The 26,964-nt window shown below is 57.3% G+C and overlaps 1 protein-coding gene across 4 annotated transcripts in view; it reads left to right on the forward strand.

The window, feature by feature from the left end:
* ZMIZ1 (zinc finger MIZ-type containing 1) overlaps window positions 1–26,964 on the forward strand; it is a 219,918-nt gene that overhangs the window by 92,129 nt on the left and 100,825 nt on the right. For all 4 annotated transcript variants that reach the window (XM_070433065.1, XM_070433063.1, XM_070433062.1 and 1 more), the window contains exon 5: window positions 26,129–26,237. In XM_070433065.1, coding sequence (XP_070289166.1) covers window positions 26,178–26,237 — 60 coding nt within the window. In that variant the 5' untranslated portion in view covers window positions 26,129–26,177. The remainder of the gene's footprint in view (window positions 1–26,128; window positions 26,238–26,964) is intronic.

The following is a 26,964-nucleotide window of genomic DNA, read 5'->3' on the forward strand; positions in this document are numbered from 1 at the left end:
CCTGGGCATACGGTCCGACCTCTGGGCTATGCCACTCCTCTCTGTGGGCAGTGCATCTGGGATGGGCAGCCCATCAGACCTGACTGAGCCTTACGCCAGCCTCTGCAGCCCCTGGGAAGAGAGGGGGCCATCTCAGGACAGGGACCAAGGGGCCACCTGCGCCCGAACACTGGGGCCTTTTGACCCAAACTGTCAGCCTAAATCAACAGACCGCACTCGGCTCCCAGGTCCTCCTGCCCCAGCCAGGTCAGCTCCGTGGAAGTTTTCCAGGAATATCCACGCAGAGGGCGACGCGCTCCCAAAATGAAAAGGCTCTCTCTGGCTGGCTCCCTCCCATTTTCCGCTCACTGGTGCTCAAGGGAGTTAATACGCAGAGGTGAAGAGGCGGCCCTGTCCTAATAAGACCTCGCTTGAGGAGACTAGGCCCTGGCAGGTGTCAGGGAGGAATTATTCACTCCCAGCCTGGGATGACTCTCAGGGCCTGGGGCTCGGGATCTGGGCTGCACAGCCACAAGGGACAGAGCTCCTCTGGCCACGGGCATCCTTCTTGCACAGCAAGCCTGTCTTCTCCCTGGGCTGGGAGCCCAGCTGAGTCCTCTGTTCATCCCCGGCACCTGGTACATGGCCTAGGCCTTTGCATAAGCCTGTCCTTCCTCCCCACACTGTCTGCAGTCAGTAAAGCCGTGGTACATAGTAAGCACCTACTGTGTGTGTGGGTCTGGGCTCAGCTCTTGAGGAAACAAGGAAGCAGCAGATTCTATGCCAGCCTTCAGATAGCGCACAGTCTAGGCCAAGGCTCCCATGCAGGGAACAGAATTAGGGGTCCCCAGTGCCCCTGGGGCCAGGGAGGTGTTGAGATCCATGAGGAGCCCTTGGGGAATGAGGTTATGGGAAGCTCATTGTGGAGGAGGCTGGGAGTGGGTCCAGGGGTGAGATAGGAAAAGCCACAACCTTAAGGCAGGATATGACCCAAACCAGGACCCTGGATGCATGCCTGTGTTAATGCATCATCTCATTTCATCTTCATAGAGCCTATTTTGCAAGTAAGTGAACTGTGGAACAGAGAAGTTAAGTAGCAGGTCCATAGTCACACAGCTGCTGGGAGGTGGGGCCAAAATTTGCACCCAGCTTCATCCGATTTTCGGGGCTTAGCCCTCAGCCAGACCCACGGCACAGAGCACCCACTTCTGTTGCGGGGGGAGCCTCCTGCCAACCAGGGAGACCAGAGGAGGCTTCCTAGAGGTAGTGGGTTTTGTCTGCAAACAGACCTGAACTGTAATCTCCAGGCGCTGAGCTGGGTGAGACCAGGTCACCTGACTTCTCAGGGGCTCTTCCTCTTTATCCTAAAATGAAGAGAATAGGGCTCCTCACTGGGGCCTGGGAGGATCAGATAGTAGGCACCTGCCCTGGAGTCAGCTGGTGCTGCTGGAGTGGCCCTCGTAGCCAGGGGTCAGGCCTGCCCACATCAGGATGTGCCCAGAGCTGTTCCCAGCATGGACGGTTCTCACAGACAGGTGGGCTCGACTGCAGGGCCTCCTGGGACACAGCTCCCACTGGGAGGGCCAGGGAAAGCCCGAGATAAAGTGGATAGAACAGCGTAAGAGAAGACAGGGCCCTGCCAATCCCCAACCACCCAGCTGTTGACTCCAGAGAGTGGGTAGGAGGCGGGGCTGTGATGAGGCCTTGGGGGATTGCACCTCTAGCTGGAACCACTGAAGGTTTCGATCTATAGACTCAGCCACTTCATCTCTCATGGGCTTTCACTGAGATCAGAATGTCTGAGAAGACACTGAATGTGGGCAGGGATGGGGTCCCTCCCCTGGGTGCTGGCAGGGGAGGGGGTGTTCATCTTGGAGAGTCCCTTTGTAGCCGAGATGGCCTTTTATAAGTCTGGGCTTTCAAATGCAAGTCCAATGAGCTTGGAGTTTGGAAGAGTTCAAAGAGCTCATTCAGAAATAGGGGTGGAGGGGAGGTGGGGGAGTGGGGTATAGGAGGATAAACGTGATGAACGGAGAGTTGACTTGGGGTGATGAGCGCACAGTACAGTGTACGGTGATGTGTTATGGAATTGTGCATCTGAAACCTGTATAGTTTTGTTAACTGGTGTCACCCCAATACATGCAATAAAAAGGAAACAAGGAAATGGGGGCGAGGCGGAGCTAAGGGCAACAGCTTCCTCCTCTGGATGGAGTAAACTGAGGCCCAGAGACGGAGGGCTGGTCCAAAGGGGCCTGCTCCGCCTGCTGCCCCTCCAGGGCCTCTCCCTGAGCTCCGCCTATGTATGTGTCCTTCCTCCCATCTCCTGCATGTACGCGCACACACAACACACACACACACACACACACACACACACACACACACACACACAGTCCCTGCCCCTCTGCGGACTAGACAGGTCACAGGTTTCTCCCAATTCTAAGGGCACAGCTTGGCTCCCTGCAGGCCGGCCGGCAGGAGTGCAGCCTGGAGCTGGAGCCCTGAGCGCCCGCCGTGGCAGCCTGGTATTCCCCATGCTGAGAAGGCTCTGTGTCCGCATCTCCTGGGCCACCCTGCCCAGCTCCCAGGACTCCAGGGAGCCAGTGTGAGCCTGGCCATCACACCTAGAAAGTGGCTCCGTTTGGGAACAGCAATGCCCTAGACAGGAAGAAGCAGGGAGGGGACAGTTCATGGGAAAACAAACAAGCAAGGGATTATGATCCCCCAAATGCGCCCTTTGTTTAGTGCTGGAACTCAGCGAGTCCAGAAAGTGAGCAGCGGGGCATGGGGCCTGGGCTGGAAGCGAGAAGGGCCGCCTTTTCCCCCTAGAAACGTTGTAAATCCGTAGCTAACGGGTCTCTTCAAACCCACAGTGTGAAGAGAGCCCCCCTCTCCCACCCAGTCACACTCCTCAGTCATCCCACAGGTGTTTATTTAGCACGTACTATCTACCTGCATGTCTTTGTGTTTGGAATACCTCAGTGAGCAAGAGACCAGGTCCCTGCCCTCACGGAGCTGACACTCCAGCCGTGGGAAAGAGGCGCATGGGTCATTAGCCCTGCAAGGCCTTGCCGTGTGCGGCAGGGAGGTGGGGTGGCCGCCCGAGGCTCTCCTGTGTGCACAGCCTCCTGCCCATCAGCACAGCCCTAAGCCTTCAGTGCCCACTGGCTGAATGGTCCTGCTGCTGGCATCACTCAGCTCATTGGGGATTCCCAGAAGCATTCAAAGGTGGGAGTTGCTGGCAGGGCCTGCATGGTAGTGAGGTTTCTGCCAGCCTGGACAAGGCAGCACCAGGAAACCAGGACGGGGTGGAGAGGGGCAGCTCTGCGGTGCAGTCCAGGACTCCCAGCCGCATGAGCCTAGAGAGTTTCTTAAACCTCTGGGCCTCAGTTTCCAATCACTCTAAGACGAAGGTCAGACAGCTTGGGCTTTCTCTATGGCCTAAAACAAGGATGGTGCCTGGCCATGGTGTGTGATGGAGGCCAGCTGTCATCATCATGGGGAAAGCAGGACAGTCCACTTTGCTAGGGAGCCCAGTTGGGGATCTGCCCATCTGGGTTGAGGTTCTTCTTTCTTCACTCATAATCTGGTGGCATTGGAAGCCTCTTTTCTCTGTGGCCTCAGTTTCCCTTTTGTCCCACGAAGGAGTTAGTAGGGCTTGCTGTTGAGGGAGCCAGGAGACCGGGGATTGGAGTTTGTAGTGAGGAGTCACCAGGCACATCAGCTGCTGCAAAGCCCTATCGACTGCGCCAGGCACCATTGGCCAGAGCTGCCCCGGAGCGAGGCTCCCCCAGGCCTGCGGTATGTTCCCAGCCACCGCGGGGCCTGGAATGGCTCTCCCTGCACAGCTAGGCTGGTGGAGCGCGGGCAGCTCGCTGCACCTGGCAGGGACCCGTAAATTGAAAACATGGTGTTTCCTGTCGGAGGCCAGCGCAGGGCTGGACTCGGTGTGGCCTTGGAAAGCTGGCCTCGCTCTCAGGAAGCCCTGCTCCCCACAGCACTGCCACAAAAACAGTGGAAAAGTGAAACCTTTTCAAGTCTGTGTTTCCACTGTAAACAGGGGATGAAAGCTGGCCCCTCGCCTCCTGGCTGCTCAGCCGCTCCCCCGCCTGGCCCCAGCTTGCCTGGTCTTTGGAGGCACCTCAGCTGCCCCCTCTGTCCATACGGTGCCCCTCCAATCAGAGAAGCGCTGTGCCCTGATTCATCTAGTCTTCCAAGTTCAGCTGAAGTTTGCCCGAGCCCGTGAGTCCTCAGCACCCAACCTGGGAGGGGAGCACACCTATGCACAGTGAGGTGTGGACTCACCCACGGTCACAGGTCACAGGGCACAGGGCAGTCAGGGCAGCCCTGGCCCCTCCTTCCTGCCTGCAGTGACCCCAGAGTCTTCGGGCCATGACCGAGGTTCTTATGGGGGCATTGGTGCCCGCTGACCAGCAGGAGTCGGTCCTGTGGGTGGAGAATCTCACACAAGTGGCATTTAGTGGGAGTGACTTATTTATGTTAAACCTGATTGCACCCTTTTCCTCATTGCACAAGTAATGCATGCTTACTGCAGGAAGTCTGCAAGTCTCAGGCAAGTGGAAAAGGAAAAATGAAATCTACCCAGAATCCTCCCACCTAGAGGTCACACTGGTCAACATTCTAGAGTATTTCTTTCTGCTCACTTTATACTTTCTTTCCTTCCTTTGGGACTTGGGGTTATAGGCAGGTTTCTGAGGCATTCAATGTTCGTAGGAAACGTGATTGCTAACGGCCCACTGAGGGGCCCGGAGGAGGGCCAGGCCCGTTCGCAGTCGGCATGACCCTGCCTGGGCTGTTGTGATGTGGCACTGCCAGGGACGTGGTGGGGAGAGTGCCCAGCCTTGCAGTTCACAGGGGAGGTGGCCTGGCCTGGACCCCTGGCTGGAGAACCCAGCGGCTCTGACTTGCCCATGACTTTGGGCCTGTCTGGCCTGTCTTCCTTTGTGGGAAATGGTCGAGTGGGTGAACGGGCTCTCTGAGTCCTTGCGTCTAGTCAGCCTGCTGCAAAGGTCCTGCTCACTGGCGCCTGCAGATGCAGCGATGCATTCCTTCTTCTGTCCATCCGACATTGAGCGCCTACTGTGTGCAAGTGGTAGTGAACCTCTGGACGAGAGGCCCCTGTTCACAGTGCTGATCTCCCCCTAGTTGCATCTCCCACAGCCCTTTCCCTTTTAACCCACAAGCCCTCCGGCCCCTCCTCTCCTACCCCGCAGCAGGCAGGGACTGGAGCCCAGCCGGGCAGGGTTGGTGGGGGTCCCAGGAGGAGCCATCTCCGGCCTCCTCCGCCTGCCAACGTCCTTGGTGGCCCTTAGACAGCTTTATGGAGGACGAATTGAGGCTATCTCCCTCCTGGCAGGTTTATTTCTTCATTTTTCAAGCCCTGCTCTGATTTTTCCATGTCGGCCTTCCTGGTCTCCCACTCCTCCCCCCGGCATGTCTCCCCTTCTTCCCCCCCTCATCTGTCAGCCCAGCCAGGAGAGAGGGCCACTGGCCTCCAAGGTGATTGAATTATTGGGGGGGAGACAGGCCAGGGTTTTCTGCGTGAGTGCTTTTGGCTTCCTGCCCTTCGAGGAGGTTGGGGGAGGGGGTATGATGGAGGCGACTGTGGGCTGTGGTTTTCCAAGACAGCCCTGCTCTCCCTGGTCTGGGCCTAGGATGATCCCTGCCACAGATAGGATGGCCGAGGGACACTGCTCTTCACCCACGCTCTGCCCAGCCCAGCCCAGCCCTGCTCAGGCCTCAGTTTCACCTTCAGCCAAATGGGCAGGTCTCTAACCAGAGGAGGAAGGACAGACTTTAGGGCAGTTGTGACTTCTGGCTCACACACGAGAACTTCTGACACATCTGCTCTCTCTGTGCTGCAGGCCAGACACCCAGGATGAAGGAAAAAAGGGAGGCTAGCACTGATAAAGCACCTACTGTGTGCGCCAGGCACGTTCACATGCATGCCTTCATATAAACCTTTTAGTATTAACTCAAAGACAGGCAGCAACAGGTAAGAGTTACTGGCCTCCTTTTTATAGCTGAGACGTGTACCCAGTGCAAGCTGCTGCTTCTGATAACCTGTGGGCTTGTGGAAAACAGGGCTCTGTCTGGGTCTCCTCTGGATCTAGGAGGGCAGAAGGCCAAACACTCAGAAGGGACCCAATAAATACTTGGTGAACTTGGTTGTGCTGATATAAGACCAGAGAGGTGAAGCCACTAACCCAAGGTCACACAGCTAGAAATGAAGTCCCACTTTGCCCGGCTGCAAGCCACCTCTCCTGGTCTGGGTGTGGGCCTTTCCAGCCAGCATTGTTCACTGACATGACTGCTGTGGCAGGCCAAAAGCTTGGTGGCTCCAGGTCTCACCCCTTTTCCGCTGGTGTGTGTGGCTCCGCCGGCCAGACCCCATACCTTCTCTTTCCAGCCTGCCTCTTCCCCCAGAGGAGGGGCTGAAAAGGGAAAGCTCCTCTCCCGCTCGGCTCGCACTCCAGCTCATGGAAATGAAAAACACATTGGCTTCATTATCTCGGACTGAATGAGCAGGGTTGCCATGGCGACAGCCATCTCTGGCCCGTGAGGGGGCAGGGAAGGGGCTGGTGAGGCCATGGCAAGTGGGGACCGGGCAGCGGGTGAGCAGGCACGCTGAGCAGACAAGCCACTGGAACAATTGCCACTCATGCCACCTGCCCTGGCCCTGGGCCCCCAGCTTCACATCCCCATCCTTGGGCAGACAGATGCAGGCAAGCCCTGCTTCCACTATAGCTCCTTGCCCACCTGTCCATCGCCAGTCCATCTGCCTCCTTCCCGAGGGACACCGAGGGTGCAGGTGGACCCGTGCCTCTCACCATCCTGGAGGTCAGAGGGAAGGTGAAGAGGGAGGTGGGGCACTGGGAGGGGCAGTGGCCTGTTCCCAGCAGAGACCAGCCCTGGGCCTTCACTGGCATAGATAGAGGAAATGCCCAGGGGTGCCAGGCTGTGCACACCCCAGCACTCACCCCAGCACTCCTGCGTGACCAGGGTCATCCTGGTGACCCTGTCCTCAAGCTGAACCCTCTTAAAAGAGGTTGAGTCCTCGGATTTCAAACAGAACAACAGGTGTGCCAGTGGCTGTGGTGATGTCAGCATGAGTCCTGGCCCAGCGAGGCCTGTGCCTGGGAAGACCCAGGCAGTGCCCTTGGCTCCAAACCAGAGCTGAGTCATCCCCATGGCCCTCACCTGGGCCAAAGCCAATGCCCTGATGCCCAAACGGGCCCTCCCTTAGGTCCCTGCCCCATCGCCTGTCACCCAGGTCTTGAGTCTCAGAGCAGCCTATGCTCAGGCTGGTCCGAGGGAGGCTGGCTGCACCTTCGCCTCCAGCCTCCCTGGTGGGGTGGAGCCACGCTGGCCCTCCGAATGGCCCCATGCAGACACTGCTGCCTCCCTCTGAGTGGTCCCTCCTGCGGTCCAGAGACACTGAGGCAGCTGCCCACAGACTCTCCTTTCAGGCAGTGCCTGTCAGATAAACCCCATGCTGTCCCCAACTACACTTTCAACCTTGACCCTAACCCTAACTCCAGACCCAGCCTCCACCCCAGCCTCCTGACACAGCCCACCTGGGCGCATGTGCACTGCTCTCTCACCCAGCTTTCCTGAAGCCGTTCCTCCACCCTGAACGCTCCTCCCTCCCGGCTGCCCAGCCCCACAGGCGTCTCCTCTCATTTCCTGTTGCAGATGAAGAACCCAGGCCAGAGAGTGCAAGTGACTTGTCTCAGGCCAAGGAGAGCCAGGGCAGCAGGGCCGGGGGCGGGATGTCCCTTTGCCAGGAGGCCAAGCCTTTGGTTCCCACCGACATGGGCCAAGGGTACGCGTGGCCCTGGATGGAGCCCAGCAAGTTTGGGGCCGGGTTTGAGCCTCCTGTTGGCTGTTGTCGGGGAGGGCCCAGGAGGCGTGCTCCCTGCGAACCCAGCTGGCTGGCTGGGCCTTAGTAAACAGGGACACTCCTGCAGCCCCACCCACCAACGGGCATGTGCCTCTGAGGGGACAAGTGTTGAGCAGCCAAGCTTAGCAGATGTGGTCAGAGTGCCCATGGCACTGCCCATGGCCTGGCCCTCCTGCCACATGGAGGCGGGTGCCGAGGGGACGGCAGCACAGGCAGGAGGAACCCCAGCACCTTCCTGGGACAGAGGAAGTCCAGGGTTCCCAAGCAGCTCATTCTAAAATGCAGAGCCCCAGGCCCTGCCCTGGTCTCCCTGCAACCAGTGTTTGCAGCTTCTCAAACCCAAACTGGGGGCACTGCTGGCCTTGCTTCTTCCAAGGGCCAAGTCAGCCTGCCTCAGTGTCTCAGGCCCGTGCTTCTGGTTCCAGGGTCATGACCCCTTGCTGACCCTCTCTGGGCCTTATCCTGTGGAGGGTCAGCCTCAGACCAGCCCTGGGCCTTGTGCCTCCCCCTCCCCCTCTTCCCTCTCATTCATCATCTGCCCACCCCAAAGCCCACAGTCCCCATGGCATCGTCCCCGCCATTGACCTCCCCTGACTCGGCAGCTCTGTGTCCCAGGCCTGCCTTCCAGCCACCACCATGGCTGCCGCCTGACTCCCTGCCCACCAGCTGAGGGTGGCTGCTGGGCGAGGCTGTCATTTCCCTGCCGGTGATTATAGGTTTGGGGCTGAGGGAGTCTGAGCTGAAGGAGGAGGAGGAGGAGCCAGGCCTCTCACCCTGATGCCAGGCCCCAGAGACACCCCCAGAAGGGCAGCCTGGTTCAAGGTGCTCTTTGGGCCGTGACAGGGATTCCTGTAACCCGATGCCACCAGCTGTGTGTGCATGTGTGCGTGTGAGTGTGAACATGTGTGCATGCCTGTGTACACATCTCCAAAGGGTGGAGGGATCCCTTGTGCTGATTTAAATTAATCCTCTCATAAGCCTGTAGGTAAGCCCAGTCTATTTTCCAGGAAAAAAAGACAAAACTCAGGAAGGGCAGTGGACTGGTCTGGGTCACACAGCAGGTTAGGGCAGAGCCAAAACAGGGGCCTACCGCGGCCCTTGTCGCCACCCAGCTTGTCAGCCTCCTTCTTGCCCTGCCCTCGCCCACCCTGAAGGATGGGGCAGCAGGGAATTGACTGGGCTGTCACAGCCTCCGAGGGGCTGAGTGCTGGGTGCCACCTTCAGAGGGTAGTGCCATCACCATGCCCCCCAGGGCCAGGTTTGGCCAGGACAGTGTGAACGGGAACTCTGGTTCCAGGTCTGAGGAAGCCGGGAACGCCACCCATGTTCCCAGCTGTGGAAATTGGGATCGGCCACCACAGATGAGGTGGTCCCAACCAGACCCAAACCTGGGCCCTCCCATTGTCCCCTCTGGGGGACAGGGAGGTAGTGTGAGTGTCAGGGACAGGGCTGAAAGGCCCTTCGCAGGGTTTGAGGATTTGAGGGGAGAGTGGTTCTCAGCCCAGGCTCTAGAATCAGGCCGCCCGTGTTCAGATCCAGGGCCCAAGCCACAGAACCTCTCTGAGCCTTGGCGTGCTGATCACACGAGACGAGGGGAAACAATGAGTGAAGCCGAGGTCACCATACGTGTTGCCAGTGTCCTCGTGCTCAGTCTATAGGTACCAACGGCCCTGCCCTGAGCAGTGAGGAAAGTGTGAGGGCAGGCGGCGTGTGGGACCCAGCCGGAAGGGACGGTCACCTGTGCCACATGGGGCTTCCCCAGGGCCTGGCCACACAGGAGCCAGCGTTTCTGAGGAACAGGACTGGGCCTTCTAGGTCGGCGGCCACTCCCAGGGCCCAGCTGGCCAGACTGCTGGCTACCAGCGGACCCCAGGGGAGCCATGGGTGGCCTGGTCCCCAGGGCTCAGTCCTGGAGCGGGGAGCTCGAGGGAACCAAGGCTGGTGGAGGGCTGCCTGTGCCTGGCAATTCACAGCATGTCTGCCTGTCACAGTACCTCGATAGGGAAGATTTGTGGGTGAGATTTGCAATTCTGTTTTCTGTACGGGTTATAAATCAGCTGCACGCACACTCTGGATGCAGCACAGGCCTGAGGCGTGCGCACTGGCGCTCACACACCCCCCCAGAGATGCGGTCTGGCCCCTGCCTGATGTGTCCAGGCAGGGGAAGGAGCTCTCTAGGGCTCTTCCTGGCTCAAGGGACCCCAGAACCACCCACAATCAAGGACTCAAGGCTGGGAGGCAGGGTGTTCCAGTGGTTAGAGAAACAGCCATCACACAGGTTATAAGTATGAGCTCAGCTGCCTGCCTGGCTGGGTCCAAATCCTGGCCTATGGTTTACCAGCCGTGTGCCCTTGGCCATGTTGCCTACAGAGCTCCCTGCCTCCATTTCCCCATCCGCAAAATGAAGCTAAGTATAGTGTGCACTGCAGAGCATGGTGGAGAGAATAAAATGAGTTAATACACATGGAGTGCTTGAAACGGTACGAGCGCCTGGAGGAGCTCAGGAGGGTTGGCTGCCATCATCATCATCATCATCATCATCACACCATCATTATTTAAGACCCCGCCTAGATTTCAACATAAGGTCAGGGCCTGAACTCAGCTCTGCGTTTTGCTAGCTGTGTGAATTTGGACACGCTATTGAGCCCCCACCGTTCGTCTATAAAATGGACTATCACTACCTACTTTGTGGGGCTGTTCTGGGCTTTCATGGAGATAAAGCTCACAAAAGATGCAGCATCAGGACACATCAGCCTCAAGGTGGGCCACCGGGGAAGGCCTGGCTTCCTGGGGAATGTTTGGATAGGGGAGGGCTCCGTGTGTGGGGGTTGGGGGGATTCTGGGAACCTCTGTCCCCCTTCTGCCACCAGGGAAGTAAACCGCTTTCTATCCAAGCCCTCCTCTTCCCACTGCCACTCCTTCTACCCCTCTCCTGAGAAGAGGGCTCTGAGACTGGCAGGTGTGAGCCACGGCTCTGCCACTCGCTGACGGGGTGGCCTTGGGCAGGCATTCCCCGCCTCAGTTTCCTCCAGCAAGGGCTAATCGCACCTGCTGCAGCCGGCCGCTGGCGAGCAAGTTAAATGAGATATGGAGCACTCAGCGCAGTGCCCAGCGGCCAGGTGAGCGCTCCGCAAATGCCGTCACTGGCCCCTCTTTGCCTCCCCTGCTCTCCTGCTCCCGTTTCCTCCCACATCCGATGCCCAAAAAGCATCTTCCCAGGCCAGACGTTTAAATATTTCTCTCTAAAAAGATGGGCTCTAAGATCCACGAGGCGCCTCTGGAGCGAGTCTGGATGGAGGGAGATGATTCAGAAATTCAGACCTGCTCTCATCTGATAGTTCCCTGTGCAGCCACCTAGGGCCAAAGCCTGTGGGACAGGAGGCCCGGCCTCGCTCATCCATCGGCCACCCACCTCCGAGCCTGTCCCACGCCCTCCGGGTCCTGGGTGTGGGCAAACACAGGCTTGCTTCCTAGCTGTTCCCTGGCATTTTTACCTGCTTAGCCATGAAGCCCTGGAAAGCGGCGATCTGGGGATGAGCCGCTGCTTGCACAAGTGGGGGCGGTACACCAGTGCCCACCGTTTTGCAGAGCTGACACTTTTGCACCTCTCCTGCTCAGCTGACCGCCCCTGCAGCAGCATGGCGAAGCCTTGGCCGCCGGGTAATTGCTGGGAGCATCCCAGGCCAGGCCTTAGTCTTTGAGCAGAACTTTGGAGGCTGGACTTCTCTGTTGCCAGGGAAACCAAAGGGTTCCCTGGAAAGGAAACCACAGCAGCGCTTGGGCTGTTAAGAAGCACCCCCTCCCTCCCCCCAGAATGCGTTCCCTCCAAAAGTGATTCCCCCAAAACTGTCGAGTCGGCAGCATCCTGCCTCCTCCCTGAGCCTGCTGAAATGATAGAAAATGAAAGCTGCCCCTGACCTTGTGCTTTTCGCCTTTCTTAAACATTCCACTGCAACACAAGGACATGTTTTGTTTTTTCTTATTTGTCTCCCTCCCATGCCAGCTGGGGCTCTGAGACCTCTCTCCTCTTGTTGACTAGAGCCAGAAGGGAAAGGACTTCCACTTTTTTTTTCATTCAGCTGTCAGTAGAAATAAACAAGCAGGTTTATATTTGGAAAGCAGAGGAGGGTCTCAGCCGCCAGGCCAGGCCACTGTGTCCGGGGTAGGTCACAGCCTTTGTAACCCCTCGTGCAACAAAGGCTTGAAATTTGATCCGAAGATTTGCAGAGTGCGGGGTGACTGCAGCAAGCCTGCTTGGTGCACGTTGACTTTTAAATGCCATTGGAGGAGCGTGGGGATTCTTCAGTGGCTGGCAACACAGAGCCTGGGAAGAGATGGTTCTAGAAAAGAATCCCCTGAGCAGTGGAGGTGCAGGCAGGGTCCGGAGTGCCCACGTTTCCTTCCCATCCATCATCCGAGGCTGTGCAAGGAGGCAGGGAGCTTTCACCCCGATTCACAGGCCGGGCAGCTGAGCCTCGGTGGGGTTTTGAGATTCTCTCAGGAGTGAAGTGAGGACACCCCGCGGTTATTTTGTTAGGAGACAAAACACAACAGGAAAGAAGGGAGAGAGAAGCATGGCCAGCCTTCACTTTCAGATCCCTGGATGCTTTGGGGGACTCAGTAGAAAAGGAAAAGAGACTTTGATCCAAATCCCAGACAAGACCCCCGACCCCGACCCCCACCCTGGACCTGGGTCTCCCTGTCTGAACAACTGCTTCCTGGAGGCCCCTCCGGGTCTGCCCCACAGCCAGTGTTCCCACGGCCACTGTAGTGATCTAGTGATCCAAGCTGTTATTTTTCACCTAGAACTGACTCTGTGTTCCGTAAGTAATTTTAAACAAATTCTGTTCCTGTCCCTGCACTTCCGTGGGGAGAAAATAAGATCCAGCTGGGTTTTCCACTGTCCTCAGCAGACCAGGGTTTGCAGTCCACGCGGGTCCGGCCCCCGACAGCACAAAGACCGGGCCTCAGGTCCAGCCGCTGGTCCGAGGAGGCGTATTGATGGGGGCTCGAGTGCTTCTCAGCCTCATTCGGGATTGTCAGTGGAAATTTTTGGTGATTCCTGAAACCCTCTGTCAGATCTTGTTATTAGCACGAGGCTCTCAGAGTGTAGAGTAAACTAATGAATTACAGCATGATTACACAGCACATAATTAACTTTGTAATTAATATGCAACTGCCACTTAAGCTAAAACACTGCTTATAGAGACGTACGGCAGTAGTAAATCACAGGTCAGAAACAGCACTTTGGAATTTTCAAAAGAATGAGCGTAAGCAGGGAATCACTTAAGGCAGCAGGGTGAGTTAATTAAAAAACAGATGAGTTGTGAGCATTCTGCTTCATTTCAATGCCTTCTCCTTTAAGAAAGACCCTCATGCCACCCTGCCAGGCTGACCAGCCAGGCCTGGTCAGAAGGGCACTGGGCATGTGGTTTTATTTCCGAAATAAGACTGGCCTTCCCTGCCGCATCCCAGCCTGTTCCCAAGTCTTGGCCCTCTGCCCAGCCACACTGTCCCTGGGGACCAAACCTCCTGGCCCTCTGGGCCTCACTCCATTTTGCCTCCTGCAGAAAGACCATGGGGATGCCCCCCGCCCGGCCCTGGTCTAGCCCCCGTGGTAGGGACGGCCAGCAGGTGGGGTGGAACAGCTTGTCACCTGGACTTTAGGCTTCTGGAAGGCAGGGTTGTCGTCTTACTTTTTTTGTTTACTCCTCTCTTCCCCAGCCTCCTGCCAGAGCATGAGAGCTAGAAAATGCCTTAGGAATCATCTCACCCCATTTCACAAGGCCAGAGAGTCAGGAGGCCTACTGTGTGTCCACAGCAGTGCACGTGTGTTGGCATGCTTGGGGACACCCCCCTGTGGGATCTGGAGCCCGCTAAGGACGGACGCCTCTTATCTGTGTCCCACTCAGCTGGGCACAGCCAGTGTGCAGAGCTGGCACACAGTGTGCCGGGCGAATGGCTGAGCTGAAGGGCCTCCTTCAGGACAGCCTGGAGGCCAGCCGTCCGTGGCACCATGTTCATTGGAAGGTAGCATGGTTTGGCAGGTGGATGCTGAGTCTGACACATGGATTCGAAGCACACTTTGCCATTTTCTGATCTTGGGCAAGTTCCTTAACCACTTCGGTCTTAATTTTCCCATTTTGGGACAGTGCTAATCACTCTACTTTCAGGTACAGTATATTGTTATAAAGATAATTCACATAAAATGCCAAAGGTGCTCCCAGACACTCAGTAGATACTAAGATACCTGGATTGTTCTCATTGTTAATTCAAATCAGGAACTGAGATTTCTGAGGCTGCCCACTCCGCAGCCTCAGGGAGAGACCTCTGGCTGTCTGGGCCACCTCGGTCTGGGCCACCCTGGCCTGTGACCTGTGATTCCTGTGGCCGGGGTGTCCTCTCTTTAGAGTTCATGGCTTGGGTGGTGCAGAGAAGGGGCCAGTCTCCCCAGCCAACCTAGCCTGTGCCTCAGGCAGCTCATTGGACCTTCCAGCTCTGGTCTTTGCCCTCACAGCAAGTGGCCTGGGGCACAGAGCCCAGGGGGCCCTCGGGCAGGCAGGCTCCTGGCTGGTTAGGTCTATGGAGGTGGTGGTGGCTGCATGAAGCTGGCCATGATATTGGATTCAGAATCTGGTGCCCCAGTCCTGAGGGGAAGGATTTCAGTCGTTAGCGAGGGTGTCCTGTGGTTTCTCTTCCGGCAGATACTTCCATTTCTGGCCCCTGCCCCCCAGCCTGCCTGCTGCCCGCCATACCCCGCCTTCTCTCTCCTGCTGCCCAGCCTCTGCACCCTGCAGTCACTCTCCTTAGGTCTGAATTTCTCAGTGAGTTCTGGGAAAACGAGTCCTATGGGATTTTAAAATGTGTTTAGTGGAAAAAGTGGTTTCCACCCAATAACTTTGGGAAGCCAGATTCTAAGGCCTTCACAGGGGAGGGGTTCAGTAACCTCCCGGGGAGAATCTGAGCTGGCCCCCTTTTGCCCAGAGGAGACTGGTTCCTCCCTGGTCTCCCTGCCTTTGTCAGTGACACTGCCCGCCCTGCCCGTCCGGACAGACATCACTAGGCGTCCAGGCCGCTGCACTGGAGGAGCAGTGCTCTGCTCACGTATCCAACCCTATCCCTCCTTCCTTCTGGAACTTTCCACGACTGGCCTTTGCCACCAGGACACCTCCCTCCAGAGCCCCTGCCTCAGCCACCCACGACCTCTGAGGCCTGGCACTGAGCCTGTAAGGTGGTTCCCAAAGACCCTGTGTTAGGGTGAGTGAAGCGGGCAGCCTCACTCCCACCCCTCCATCCAGAGCATGGCCCCTTCCATTGTTGCATAAATGGATCTTCTGCCTAAGATGTTGCAATCTTTAAAAAAAATAAGTTTTTAGAATAGGATTTTTTTGAAGGTTGAAGATCTTAGTGTCTGGTGGTCACTTTCAACACCCTTGCTGTCCCCTCAGCGGCACCAGCTCCTCTCGGCCAGGTCCCGCTGCCTCTGCTGGAGATGATCCTGGGTCCTGTGCCGACCCAGCGAGTGCTCCCCACGCCCTGGCTTGCCACCGAGCACAGCAGCCTGGACAGCACGCACCACGGCTCCTGCTCCTGGTTTCAGACGCGGAGCCTGAGGCACGCAGAGGGCAGCAGCATTTTGTCCTACGTCACAGGAGCTAGCAAGTCAAGTGGCAGAGTCAGAATCTGAACCCAAACAGCCTGGTGTCCTTAACCACTGAGCAACACTTCCCATGTAAATGGGGCACTAAAGGGTCAAATGGGGCTCTGACCCGAGTGCCTTGTAAACTGCAGAGTACCTGCACAGTTAGAGCAGCGAGTCAACGTGTGGCCGTGGGGCACCGGGTGTGAGTGTTTGTCTTGTGGACTTCAGGAAGCATCTTCAGGTGGCCTGTGGGGTGCCTAGCTTGTCCCTGGAGGGTTCCATGAATGAGACCCCCACTCCCAGCCTGGGATGGGGAGGCCCAGTCCCCAAGTAGCCTCATACCCAGACACTTCTCGAGTATAGACCAGAGGACAGGGTGGGTGATGGGCACCAGACCCAGCTCAACCCCAACCCCACCCCAGCCAGAGGGCCTCCTGGAGAGATGGGGCGAGGGGGGCTTGTGGGGTCTGTGCCAGCCTCAGCCCAGCTGAGATGGTGAAAAATCTCTGCACAGATCCACCGGGTCCTCTTCTGCCAGGGAAACCGCAGTTTCTGAGTGGGAGGCCTGGCCTGGACAGGCATCTGCAAGGGGGTGCCTCGACCAAATTAGGGCCAGAGAGAGCCGAGAAGTTCAGGGAACTGGGGTGTGAGCCCTGACCTCCCACTTCTGACCCACAATGGGGCTTCAAGTCTCTGCTCTCGCTCCACCCGACCCTTGCCCCAGGCCTGTTTCCTCATATGTAGATAGGCCTGAGCAGGTCCCCAGATCCCCTCCAGACCTAAGCCATGAGGACTTTTTTTTCCCCACTGTTAGCTCAAGTAACTGTCTGCTTTCTGATTTGTTTCTCTAAGATTTTATTTTATGAGAATTAAAAAAATCTGACAGTTCATAACAGTTAACTAAAGGAGAAGGCATGTCCAGTTAGTGAAAGTAAAAGCCCAGACGTGGGAGGAGCAGCTGCTGTCCTAGGGCAGCCATGCTTCCTGTGTGATGGGAGAAAGCACGCGTCTACTCTGAGCCTCAGTTTTCTCATCTGCAGAAGGGGGTGGTACTTGTCTGCAAGCTGCTGTGAGGCTGTGACACAGGTCGTTGCAGCGTGGCTGGCTCACCTGAGTGGGCCATATATGGGCTCTCAACTCCAGAGGAACCTGGCTCTGAGTCACAGTTCAGGGGAAAGGGCACAAAGTCAGAAATCAGACAGTCTGCATGCGGCTGTGCTCACGCCTGACGGGCTGCTGACCTCAGGCAAAGCCCTCCCCTTCCAAAGATGGGCTGATTCAGGTGATTCAGGATGGCTGGGCGGAGGGTGTGTGGAGGATGGGCAAGACATGGCGGGACTCAACCGGAGGAGTGGTGATTGATTCGCCATGCCTGCCTGGGGTATGACGTGGAGGTGGTGTGCCGTCCCCCACCGTCCTGCCATCCCTGTGCCAGGTGATCCTTAAGGGCTCATCTAACTCTGGCTCTCCCTGCCATGCCATTGGCCCCGTGCCTGTCTGTGCCTCCCCGAGAATGCCAGGTGGGTAGATTTGGAGCCTCGAGGAGCTGGGCTTAGGGAGGGGCAGTAGGGAACACCTTTGTCCCTAGAGCTGTAAGAGAGTCTGCAGGGTATTTACAACCTTCTAGAGCAGTGATGGCGAACCTATGACACGCGAACTCATTTTTTTTGGTTGATTTTTCTTTGTTAAATGGCATTTAAATATATAAAATAAATATCAAAAATATAAGTCTTTGTTTTACTATGGTTGCAAATATCAAAAAATTTCTATATGTGACACGGCACCAGAGTTAAGTTAGGATTTTTCAAAATGTTGACACGCTGAGCTCACAAGGTTCACCATCACTGTTCTAGAGGCCACAGCTGGTGGTTAGGGGGCCTGGCTCCATCTCCAGCCTCATTCCACCCCATATCCCCCAAGGGCCCTCAGGGAACTCCCACCCTCCCTCTTCCCCACTTCATGGCATCCCAGCCTTAGAATCACAGACAAGAGCCTCTAGTCTAGACCAGTGGTTCTCAACCTTGTCTGCACATTAGAATCACCTGGAAATCTTGTTGAAATCCTGATTTCTGGGCCTCATCCTCCGGAAATTCTGTTTCTTTGTTACCAATGATGAGGCCCAGAAATCAGGATTTTAACAAAATACCCAGGTGATTCTAATGTGCAGCCAAGGTTGAGAACCACTGCTCTAGACGAAGGCAGGTCAGGGCCACTGCATGGGCCCTGCTATCCTGAAGGCTCGTGGCTGCTCAGCACCCGCAGCAACAGGCAGGACACTGTCCTCAGGTGCCGACAGTGGGGCCAGCGAAGGCCTGCCACACTCCCAAGGAGAGTATGACACGGGAAAACGTCGTGGGCTTTGTAGCCAGATGGGAGCTCAAGTCCAAGGTCACTCATGTGACCTTGAGCAAGTCATTGGACCTCTCTGAACCTGTTTGGTAATAGTAGTTGGGACATCGCAGGAGAAGTCTGAGGCTCACAGCGAGGTGAGCTGAGTCACCTCATGGCTGACATGTAGCGTAGTTGTTCCGTGTCCCCTCCCACTCTGGGAAACAGAAGGCAGGGCCCTAGCGGTGGGGATGGCTGTACATCCTGCGTCTGTTGACCTTGCCCAGGCTGCCATGGGTACGGGACCTTGTCCAGGGCTGCATCTGGCCCTCCTTCACCCTTTGGGGAGAGGAGCTGCCAAAGGAAGTTCGCCCCGAGGTCAGGGACTCTGAGTGCCGCAGAGGATGGCAGGAGGGTTTGGCCTCAAGGGCACGGCCTGCCTGCGCCAGCTGAGGCCTCGCAAGCTGGGGCTAAGGCTCCCCCGAAGAACGCAGCTGGGACTCCCAGCCCCGCGTGGCTCTGACCAGTGGGCTGGCCCCTCTGTCAGGGCAGCATCGACACGTGTTCCCCAAGTAAGTCTCCTCCTTCTGGGTTAACGGTGGCGTCCCAGAGCAGGTTGGCAGAGGTGGCAGTGTGGGGCCGGCCCTCAGGAGCCCCCACTCTGAAACACAAGGGTTCACTGTGTTAGCCCACAGACCACCATTGACAGAGGTGTTTCTGTAGACAAGGGTGGGTGCTGGGAGATTGGGTTATGGGGAGAAGGGGATCCACCCTTCCAGGAACCCCAAGTGCAAGCCTGTGTCCAAACTCCAGGCAGGAGGTAGGGAGCCCTGTTAGGCCTCGGCATGGGCATCCCCGAGTGGAGGGAGCAGCTGGGTTTGGAAGAGCTGGTGTCCAAGTGAGAGTTTCCCTTTTCAGACCACTGTCTGCGAAGTGACTGCATGTAGTCGGCTCCTCAGGCCAGTGGGGCCATGAGGGGCACTTCCTGTCTGACAGTGGAGGACACAGACCCAGGGCAATAAAGCAGCCGCTCACCACCCCAGAGAACAGGAAGGTTGGACTCAGGGCCACCCCTCCCCGGGAGCCTCGCTCTGCTCCAGGACTCAAGCTGGCCCACGACCTGCTCCAGCCGCCCGACCTGCTCCAGCTGCCCGGCCAAGAGTAGGAGCAGCTGGTCCTGGGCAGCTGCCCGGAGCTGCCTCTCGCCTCCCTCTGTCCTCAGCTCCTGTCCCTCTGCCCTTCCCTGACTTCCCTGGGACAGGGCACAAAGCCACTTTCTTCTGCCTGTCTCTGCTTCACCTCCACCCTCCTCCGGCGCCAGGCAGCGTGCAGTCTCCCGAGGATGGGGAGGGGAGAGTCATAAACGTGTGAGCACAGGCAGTCCCTGCAGCTCTCTGAGCTTCTGCTCCTTCGCTGTGAAGACGAGGAGGGCATTGGGCTGGATCAGTCCTTCCCTAACCTCAGTCGCTTTCATTCCCTTTATGCTGTTTAAGGTGGTTCCTTAACCCACTCAGGTCTGCCATCCATCACTCCCTAATTTATCCTTATCCTATATAATAAAAGGCTAATATGAAAATTGTCCCCTCGACTGCGAGTTTGGCCAGGAGTTCGACCAGGGGCCAGGACTGCCTGCAGCTTCTCCCTCCAGCTGTCCCCTCCTTCCTCCCCCACCCTGATCGGGGGCAGGGCCGGCCCTCCAACCTCCAATGTCCCCTTCCCCCGGCCAGCCTGGCCCAATCAGCCCGGATCGGGGTGGGCTGGCCAGACCCTACCTGTGCAAGAATTCGTGCACCGGGCCTCTAGTTCTCAATAATAGCAACAAACTCAGCAGTGATCATTGTTCTAGTCCAAATACATCACTAGGAATATCGACGAGGTTTCTGTGGACCACCTAAAATCATTCTTCCTCCGCTGCTGGTACATGCGTCGCTCTTTGGGAACCCTGGACTTGGTCACTGGAGTCTCTCCCAGTCCCAAGACCCTCTGATTAGGCTGGGCCATTGGGTATTCAGCTCTTGCCTCTCTACAACGGCTGTCCATCCACCCATTTGTCCGTCCATCTAATGAGCATTGCTGAGCACCTGCTGGGTACCAGACCCTGGGCTAGGCTCTGGGAATTCATAACCGGATGACATCCCAGCTGATGGGGGAGATGGATGCAGAGGTACACCACTGTCTAGTACCGCCTAGATGGGGTGCGGGGCAAAGACACGGGGGATGTACGAGTGAGTAGCTCTGCTGGGGGAAACCAACAAGAGGGTGGCGGTTGAAGCAGGCCTAGATGGGTGAAGGGGCCAGGCGCTTGGGGCTGAGGGGCAGAGGCAGACAGGGAGGTGTGATGATCAGAGCATAGTCCAGGAGATGGAGCAGCTCCATGTGGAGGACACAGGGTGCGGCTGGAAGTGGCAGAAAGTGGAGATCAAGCGAGAAGGCCCTGGACTGTCACATGCAGGGGTGGCAGGTCCCTGCTGAACACAGGGCCCATGCTCTCTGCCCTCTTGGAGTCTGAGAGCTGGTAAAGGGGCTGGCAGGGACAGGTCCCCGGGACCCCCAGGACCTCCCACCAGGCTGAGCTGTGGGCGGGCCCCAAGCTCGCTGGCCCTGGCGCTATCTTGGAATGCAGCCTCTGTTCTGCAAGCTGTGGACACAGGCCCTCCACCCCCACCGCCAGCTCCGCTCGCCCGGGGACCTGCGCTGCAGATGCAGGGTGATTGAGTCATTTCTGCACACCACTGCTCGCACGGCTCCCCGGGGACCCGCGCTCGCCTGTGCAAGCTGTCATGAGCCGTGTGTGCTCAAGTGCATCTGTGCATCACTCAGTGTGTGCATGTACTTAGTCTCAAGTATGCAAAGGAGTACATATGTGTGTAAGCATGCACACACATAAGCAAACCTCTGCCCAGATGCATGCGTGTTAGGAGGACTGGTTAACTTGTTTGGCCTCCAAAGTGAAAAATAAAACACACTGGTGTTAGCACAGCTCATGTTGGCCCAGCATCCTAGGGAGCTGCCTCCAGGGCTCCATCCACATTTCTATGGGGCAGCTAAGAGCACCCCACTTCCCATGTGCTGGGAGGAGCCCACCGAGGCCATGTGCCTTCCCCAGCCTTTCAGACCAGGAGACATGCTTTCAGAGATAACCTGGGCCCAACCTAGAACAGCCAGGTGGGCTTCAGTCCCACTCGGCCATTGTCTCCTTCTGTGACCTTCCCCTCTTCCAGCCCCTACCTCCAATCCAGCCTCATGGGGGCACAGGACCAGGTGGTCCCCAGGCGTCCTTTCAGCTCCCAGCATTCTCTCTCTGAGCAGCCCTGTGTGCATAATAGCAGCTAACTTTTCTGGAGCACGTCCCGGTGCTGGGCACCACTAAGGTAAACTTGGCCAGCGCTGTGCCAGGTGCTAAGAAGTGTAATACGGAAGCTTGGCCCTCCAAGAGTTCAACTAGGCGCTGGGAAAACTAGCCCACCCAGATGTCACCATCACTCAGAAAACATACCTACGAACTGTGACGCCAAGCTGAGCGCAGGTGCAAGGACAGTGTGAGCTGAGAAAGACAGCGCAGCGGCCTCAGACTCCCCTGGCATGGCGGCTCCCTCCCTGGGGCTGCCTTGGGATGGGCTTGCTTTGCTGTTTGGAGCCAAGCTTCTACATTTGTCGAGATGGAGCATTCAAACAGCTGAAGCTCCTGCCAGAACTCCTAAGATGTTGGAGTCTGAAGGGCTGCCAAGGGCTGCTAGCCTTCCTGTTACAGAAGGGGAAACTGAGGCCTGGCGGCCGTGGCAGAGCAGGGTCTTCTCCAGGCCCCCAGGCTGACTAGCTCTGCATCTCCTACAGGCTCTTGTCTGCTTGGACCAGGAGAGAAGCCAGGGGCCAGAGGCGATGGGGGCTTGGCTGCTTGAGCCCACTCTCCATTCAGAGGCAGACGGCGGTAGAAGGGCTGGGGCCATGGGTGCACCCGGGGCCAGACCCACACAGTCTCCAGTTGGGAGGGAATGCCACGGTGGACACTGGAGCTGCAGCCTCGGAGGATTTGTAGCGACTTGTAAAGGCTCATAGGAATCCAGGCTCTGAGGAGGGAGGCAGCTGTGGCCAGCAACGCTCCCATGGTGGAGGGCGACCTCTGCTGGCCGCTGAACACCGGTCACTTCTCCAGACAGCCAGTGTGCAGGGAGCCCAGGGGCCTTGGAAGCAAGTGGGTGGATTTGGACAGTTTGGGTGGAACCAAAGGGATATCTCTTTGGGCGCAGTCACAGCCCGGGGGGCGGGGGGGGGGGGGGGGGGACTTCCAGGAGGTTCATTCTTGGTGGAGTGGAAGAAACAACATATAAATAGTTAGAAAGACAGAGCATTTGGATCTCAGCGAGCTGTGCCACCTCTCTGAGCCTTTTAGGACTAAATAAATTAGCAACGCACAGGACCAGGACCGGTGCCTGCACGTAGCAGGTGCAGAACTAATGGGGATTCCCGACCACCCCTCAGTGAGCGCCCTCTCCGGTGCCTCCTTTAGCCCACCCCTCTCTCCAGGCCTGGGGCCCTTGGCCTTCAGGTCCTGACCCCTCTTCTGCAGGGGCTGGAGCTGCCAGCCGCGTCTGTTCCTGATGTTAATAACCCTGATTTTCCATTGATCTCAGTTTAAAAATGTCACCTCACCTGTGAGGGCCTGCATAACCAGCCAGGCATTCTGTTCCTTTATTATAGATGACACACAGTTGTGACCTGTGACGTCTTCCCTGCTAGCTGCCACCCGGTCACTGGGTCTCACAGATATCCCCGGCCCATCTGTCCATTTCTTGGCTCCTCTAGTCAGGAGCCCTCGCCTGGAAGGAGAGTGCCCGGGACCTGGACCCAGCCCCCTGTGCTGTGTGGCTTTGGACAAACTCCTGCAGGCCTCGGGCTCCCCCACATAAAACCAGCTGAGCTGTTAGGCTAGTGGGAGACGTTAAAGGACCTTTGGGTATTGATATTCGGGGAATCTTGGACTCTAGAAGCCAACTGCGACCAGCCACTGACTTCCAGGCAGGATGGCCACGAGCTCCCCGGAGCCCGGCCTGAACTTGGACAGTTCCCTTCCCTCCCGCCTTTTCCGTTTGCTTCCTAACATGAGAAGTGTGGCCCCACTGCCTCTGGGCCCAAAGGTGACTGCCTGGGGGCTCTGGACTCCCCATGCCTGCTGGGGGCTTCCCTGGGTGGCCCAAGCGCCCCAGGCTCCAGAAATGATCTGTCAGTCATTTGGCAGGTGCCTTATCAAAGCCCTACTAGGTCTCTCACCCTAGACCAGATGCTGTGCCCATCCTGGACAGAGCTCCTCTTAGAGATGGAGCTTCATGAGGCCATCTGATCCCTCACCCTCACCATCCTCCTCTACAAATGGGGAATCGAAGGCCTAGATGCCAGAGAAGCCTGCTCCAAGCCACTCTGGGCGCATAGGCTCATCAACAGTGCCCCCTGCTGGCCGCTTGGGTCACCGCAGGCCCTTTGTCCTGGTTGGCTGCGGCCTGAGGACAGGATTGAGGCCTGCAGAGACCTGGGCTTTCTTGCACGCCCCGTGGAGCTGGCCTGGGACAATAATGTTGCCCTTTGGCTGGCTGTGGAGACCACTCCTTGACGGGGACCCTGGCAGCCAATGTGCCCGTGCCCACATGCTTTGTCTCTGGCCCCAGAGCACTTGCCACGTGAGTCTGGCTGAGGCTCTGTGCATGTAAACTCAGCCCCTGCTTCAGGGACACCCTCGCCTCTTCCTTCTCCCCCAGCACCCATGTTTACAGCATCAGAGAAGCCTCCTGCAGGGGCCTCCCTGTTCCTGTACAATTTAGGCTGTGACAGGAAAGCCAGGATTCTGGAGCTAGTTTCCACTATAACCTCTGAGCCTCAGTTTCTTCGTCTGTAAAGTGGGAGGGGGTAGAGTAACAGTGCCTGCAACACCTGACTGATAGAAGGAGCTCAACAAATAGTCACCTGGAAGGTGACCTGCATGCCCCGTGACCTAGCATAGGACCGGCACAGGACTGGTGCGGGAGAGCACTCGCTGGGAGACTTGGAAGCAGCCATGGATGGGCAAGTGGGCACGAAGATGTGTGCACGGGTGGGTGGGTGGACAGGCATGTAGCTGGATCAATGATGGATGGAGAAGTCGGACATCTGGGTGTATAAATGTGTGCTAAGTGGGGGGAGTGGTTGGTGGGTGGGGTGAGGGTAGAAGAAATAAATACAGGACACGCCCTCATTGTGGTCTGTCTGCTGGAGGGCTTCAAGATGGAGTGAACCCAGAAAGCACGTATCAGCAGGACAAGGCCCATGTGAGGCAGCAGCTCTGCTTTTCCGAGCGTGTTCTCCAGGTTAACCCACACGGGGATGGTGTGGCCAGGACACAGGTGACCTGCACCACTGTGTGCAGTAATGACATGTGGAGACGGCTTCGGCTTTATCACTCCAAGCAGGAGGGAGGCCTGGACTAGGGCCGCACACCTTAGAACAGCACCTGGTGGGGGCAGGCGATTCGTCCGTACCTTGGAATTTTGTGCAGCCATTAAAAATGGAAAGGCTCTTTATGTCTTGAGTGGAATAAACTCTGATATATCATTAAGGGGGGGGGGGGGTCAAGGTTTGGCTAGTGTGTGTACAATGCTTTCGTTTTCTGGTTTTTAAGGGGTGGCAGGGAGAAGACACGTAGATATTTGCTTCTCTAAGATGAGCGCCCCCCACCCACCCCCGCCAGGAGACTGGTGACTGATCCTCCCAGGAAGGGCGCTGGGCCTGGGAAATGGCCAGCACTTCACTGGATCCCCTTGTGGACTTTCTCAGTCGTGACCCAGGCAAATAAGTTGTCTTGTCAAGCACAGACTGAGCGGTGTGGAGTACATAGCAGAGCTCCTTGGAGGAGGAGCAACCTTGGTCCCCGGGCTGGCACTCACGCTGGGGCCAGAGCCCAGGCATGGAAGCAGACAGGCATATGGGCCCAGTCCAAACACCTAGTCGCCGTGGGGACTTGGCAGGTCTCCGGACCTCAGTTTCCTCATCTGTGAAATGGAGATAATTGTAGTCTTAGAGAGTGAGCATGAGAAGTAAAGTGAGACACAGAAAGTGCCTAGGAAGTGGGGCCAGAGAGGAGGAACCTTCGGGGGGCAGTGTCTCAGAGTAGCAGAGAGGCCTGGGGCCATAGCCTCTGCTCAGTGCCCCGAGTCTGACCATGTGTCTGAAATGCCCACTGAGTTGTGGGAGGGCAGACCCACCCAGCACTGGGCAGACTTCTGCTTTGGCCAAAGACCTGGATCTCTGAGCAGTGGGGACGCCAGAGCTGAACACTCTGCCTGTCCATCTCCTTCTCCACCTTTATCAGCGTGGCCCCCCACAGAGGCCTGGGTCTCCAGGGTCTTTGGAGCTGAGGGGCCTCTCCCGTGTGTCTTTGCCTCCTGGGAGGAGTGGCACTCACCTTAGTGCTCCCACCGGCCATTCAGGAAGAGTGAGCCCAGTGGCCAGGACATTCATGTACCCAAGACCACTCAGCCAGGGGCTAGCACTGTGCCACCGAGAGCTCCCTTCCTCTCTGCGAGCCTCAGTTTCCTGATCTAGAAAGTGAGATGGTCGTAATGGCCTCCCTCCTTTCCCAGGAGGGCACAGGGGGAAATGGAGGTGGAGTGGTTTGTAAAGTGTGAAGACTCTAAAGTGTGGGGGTTTGAGGAGGCACCCAACACTCACAACAGGGTCACTGTACTTACACCAAGTGCAGTGGAGGTCGTCACATGGGAAGATCCCGCCACACACACACGTGCTCATACACACACATGCTCTCTCACACACACATGTTCACACACACACATGCTCACACACACATAGCCACATCGAGTAGGCTAAGCCCTGAACTGGAATCTGAAATGAAGTTGCCATCCCACCACCACCACCTAACACACGCGTGTGCATAGAAATGCATGTCTGAGTGTGCGTTGCACGTCCCATGGTGGACACGCCTGCCGAGTGCTCACATCAGTCACCACAGAGAACACCCGGGAGCACCTCCCGTCCTCAGTCCGGATGGGGCTCCCAGGGCCACGCTTGGGGAAGGACAGGCTGGGCAGCTGGGGCCACGGTTCCCTCTCCAGCGCAGGGCTGCCTGGGGCAGAGGCTGCCATGGCTCACAAAGGGCCCAGGAACCTGCTGGGAGCCTCCAGGGCCAGCACGGCAGCGTTGGGGTTGGAGGGTGGCTGTAAGGCTGGTGGACCTGGCCCAACCCCAGTGACGCCCACGCTCCTCTCTCTCCACAGGCTGGACAACGTTCATGGCTCTCGGGTAGAACCCAGCGAAACGGCCAGAATGAATTCTATGGACAGGCATATCCAGCAGACCAATGACCGCCTGCAGTGCATCAAGCAGGTGGGTGTGCGGCCGGAGCTCACTCCTCTGCAGGGACAGGCAGTAGGGGTGCTGGCCTGGCCTGTAGATGCACATCTGGGGCCAGGATGGAGATGATGCCTGGGGCTGCCTGACCACCCATCTTGGGAGAGCATTGCTGGCATGGACCATCCTCACTGGAATCACACACACTAGGTTCAAATGCCGGCTCTGCCTCGTCCCTGCCCCTCTTCCCAGCTGTGTCATGCCCTCTCTGGGCTCTGCTGTGCACTGTGAGGATGCAGTAAGGGCCAAACTCCTTCCCAGACCTCAGCTCCCATTCCTCTGATCCAGTGACTTCTCTATAAAGAAACAGAGAAGAAAAGGTCCTGGGAAACTTGATCATGTTACAGAAAAAGAAACCGAGGCACCGAGAGGGGAAGGGAGTAGCCTGAAGTCACAGCCCAGCCCCACCTGCCAATGCTCACACCCAGCTCAAGAGGCGATTTGCCTGCCAGCAACCCTTCTGGATTGTTCAGAAGTGGGGAACGCTCACAGTGAGCTCAGAGACCCCCACTTTGAGAAGCCTGGTTGAGGCAGCCCCCCACACCCCCTCCAGTGGTGGCCGGGTGGGTTGTGCCCACCCTCTGAGCTTAGCCTCCCTGCAGCTCCGAGTGGCAGCATCTCTGCAGACTGCAGAATGCTATTTTACTCCAGGGAGGAGCAGATACGGGGAAGGGGTGTGGCTTTGATAGTACACAGACCTGGG

The sequence above is a fragment of the Myotis yumanensis genome, unplaced genomic scaffold, assembly GCF_028538775.1.
Source record: "Myotis yumanensis isolate MYYU_CA2020_CCGP unplaced genomic scaffold, mMyoYum1.0.hap1 SCAF_13, whole genome shotgun sequence".
NCBI classification, from domain to species: domain Eukaryota; kingdom Metazoa; phylum Chordata; class Mammalia; order Chiroptera; family Vespertilionidae; genus Myotis; species Myotis yumanensis.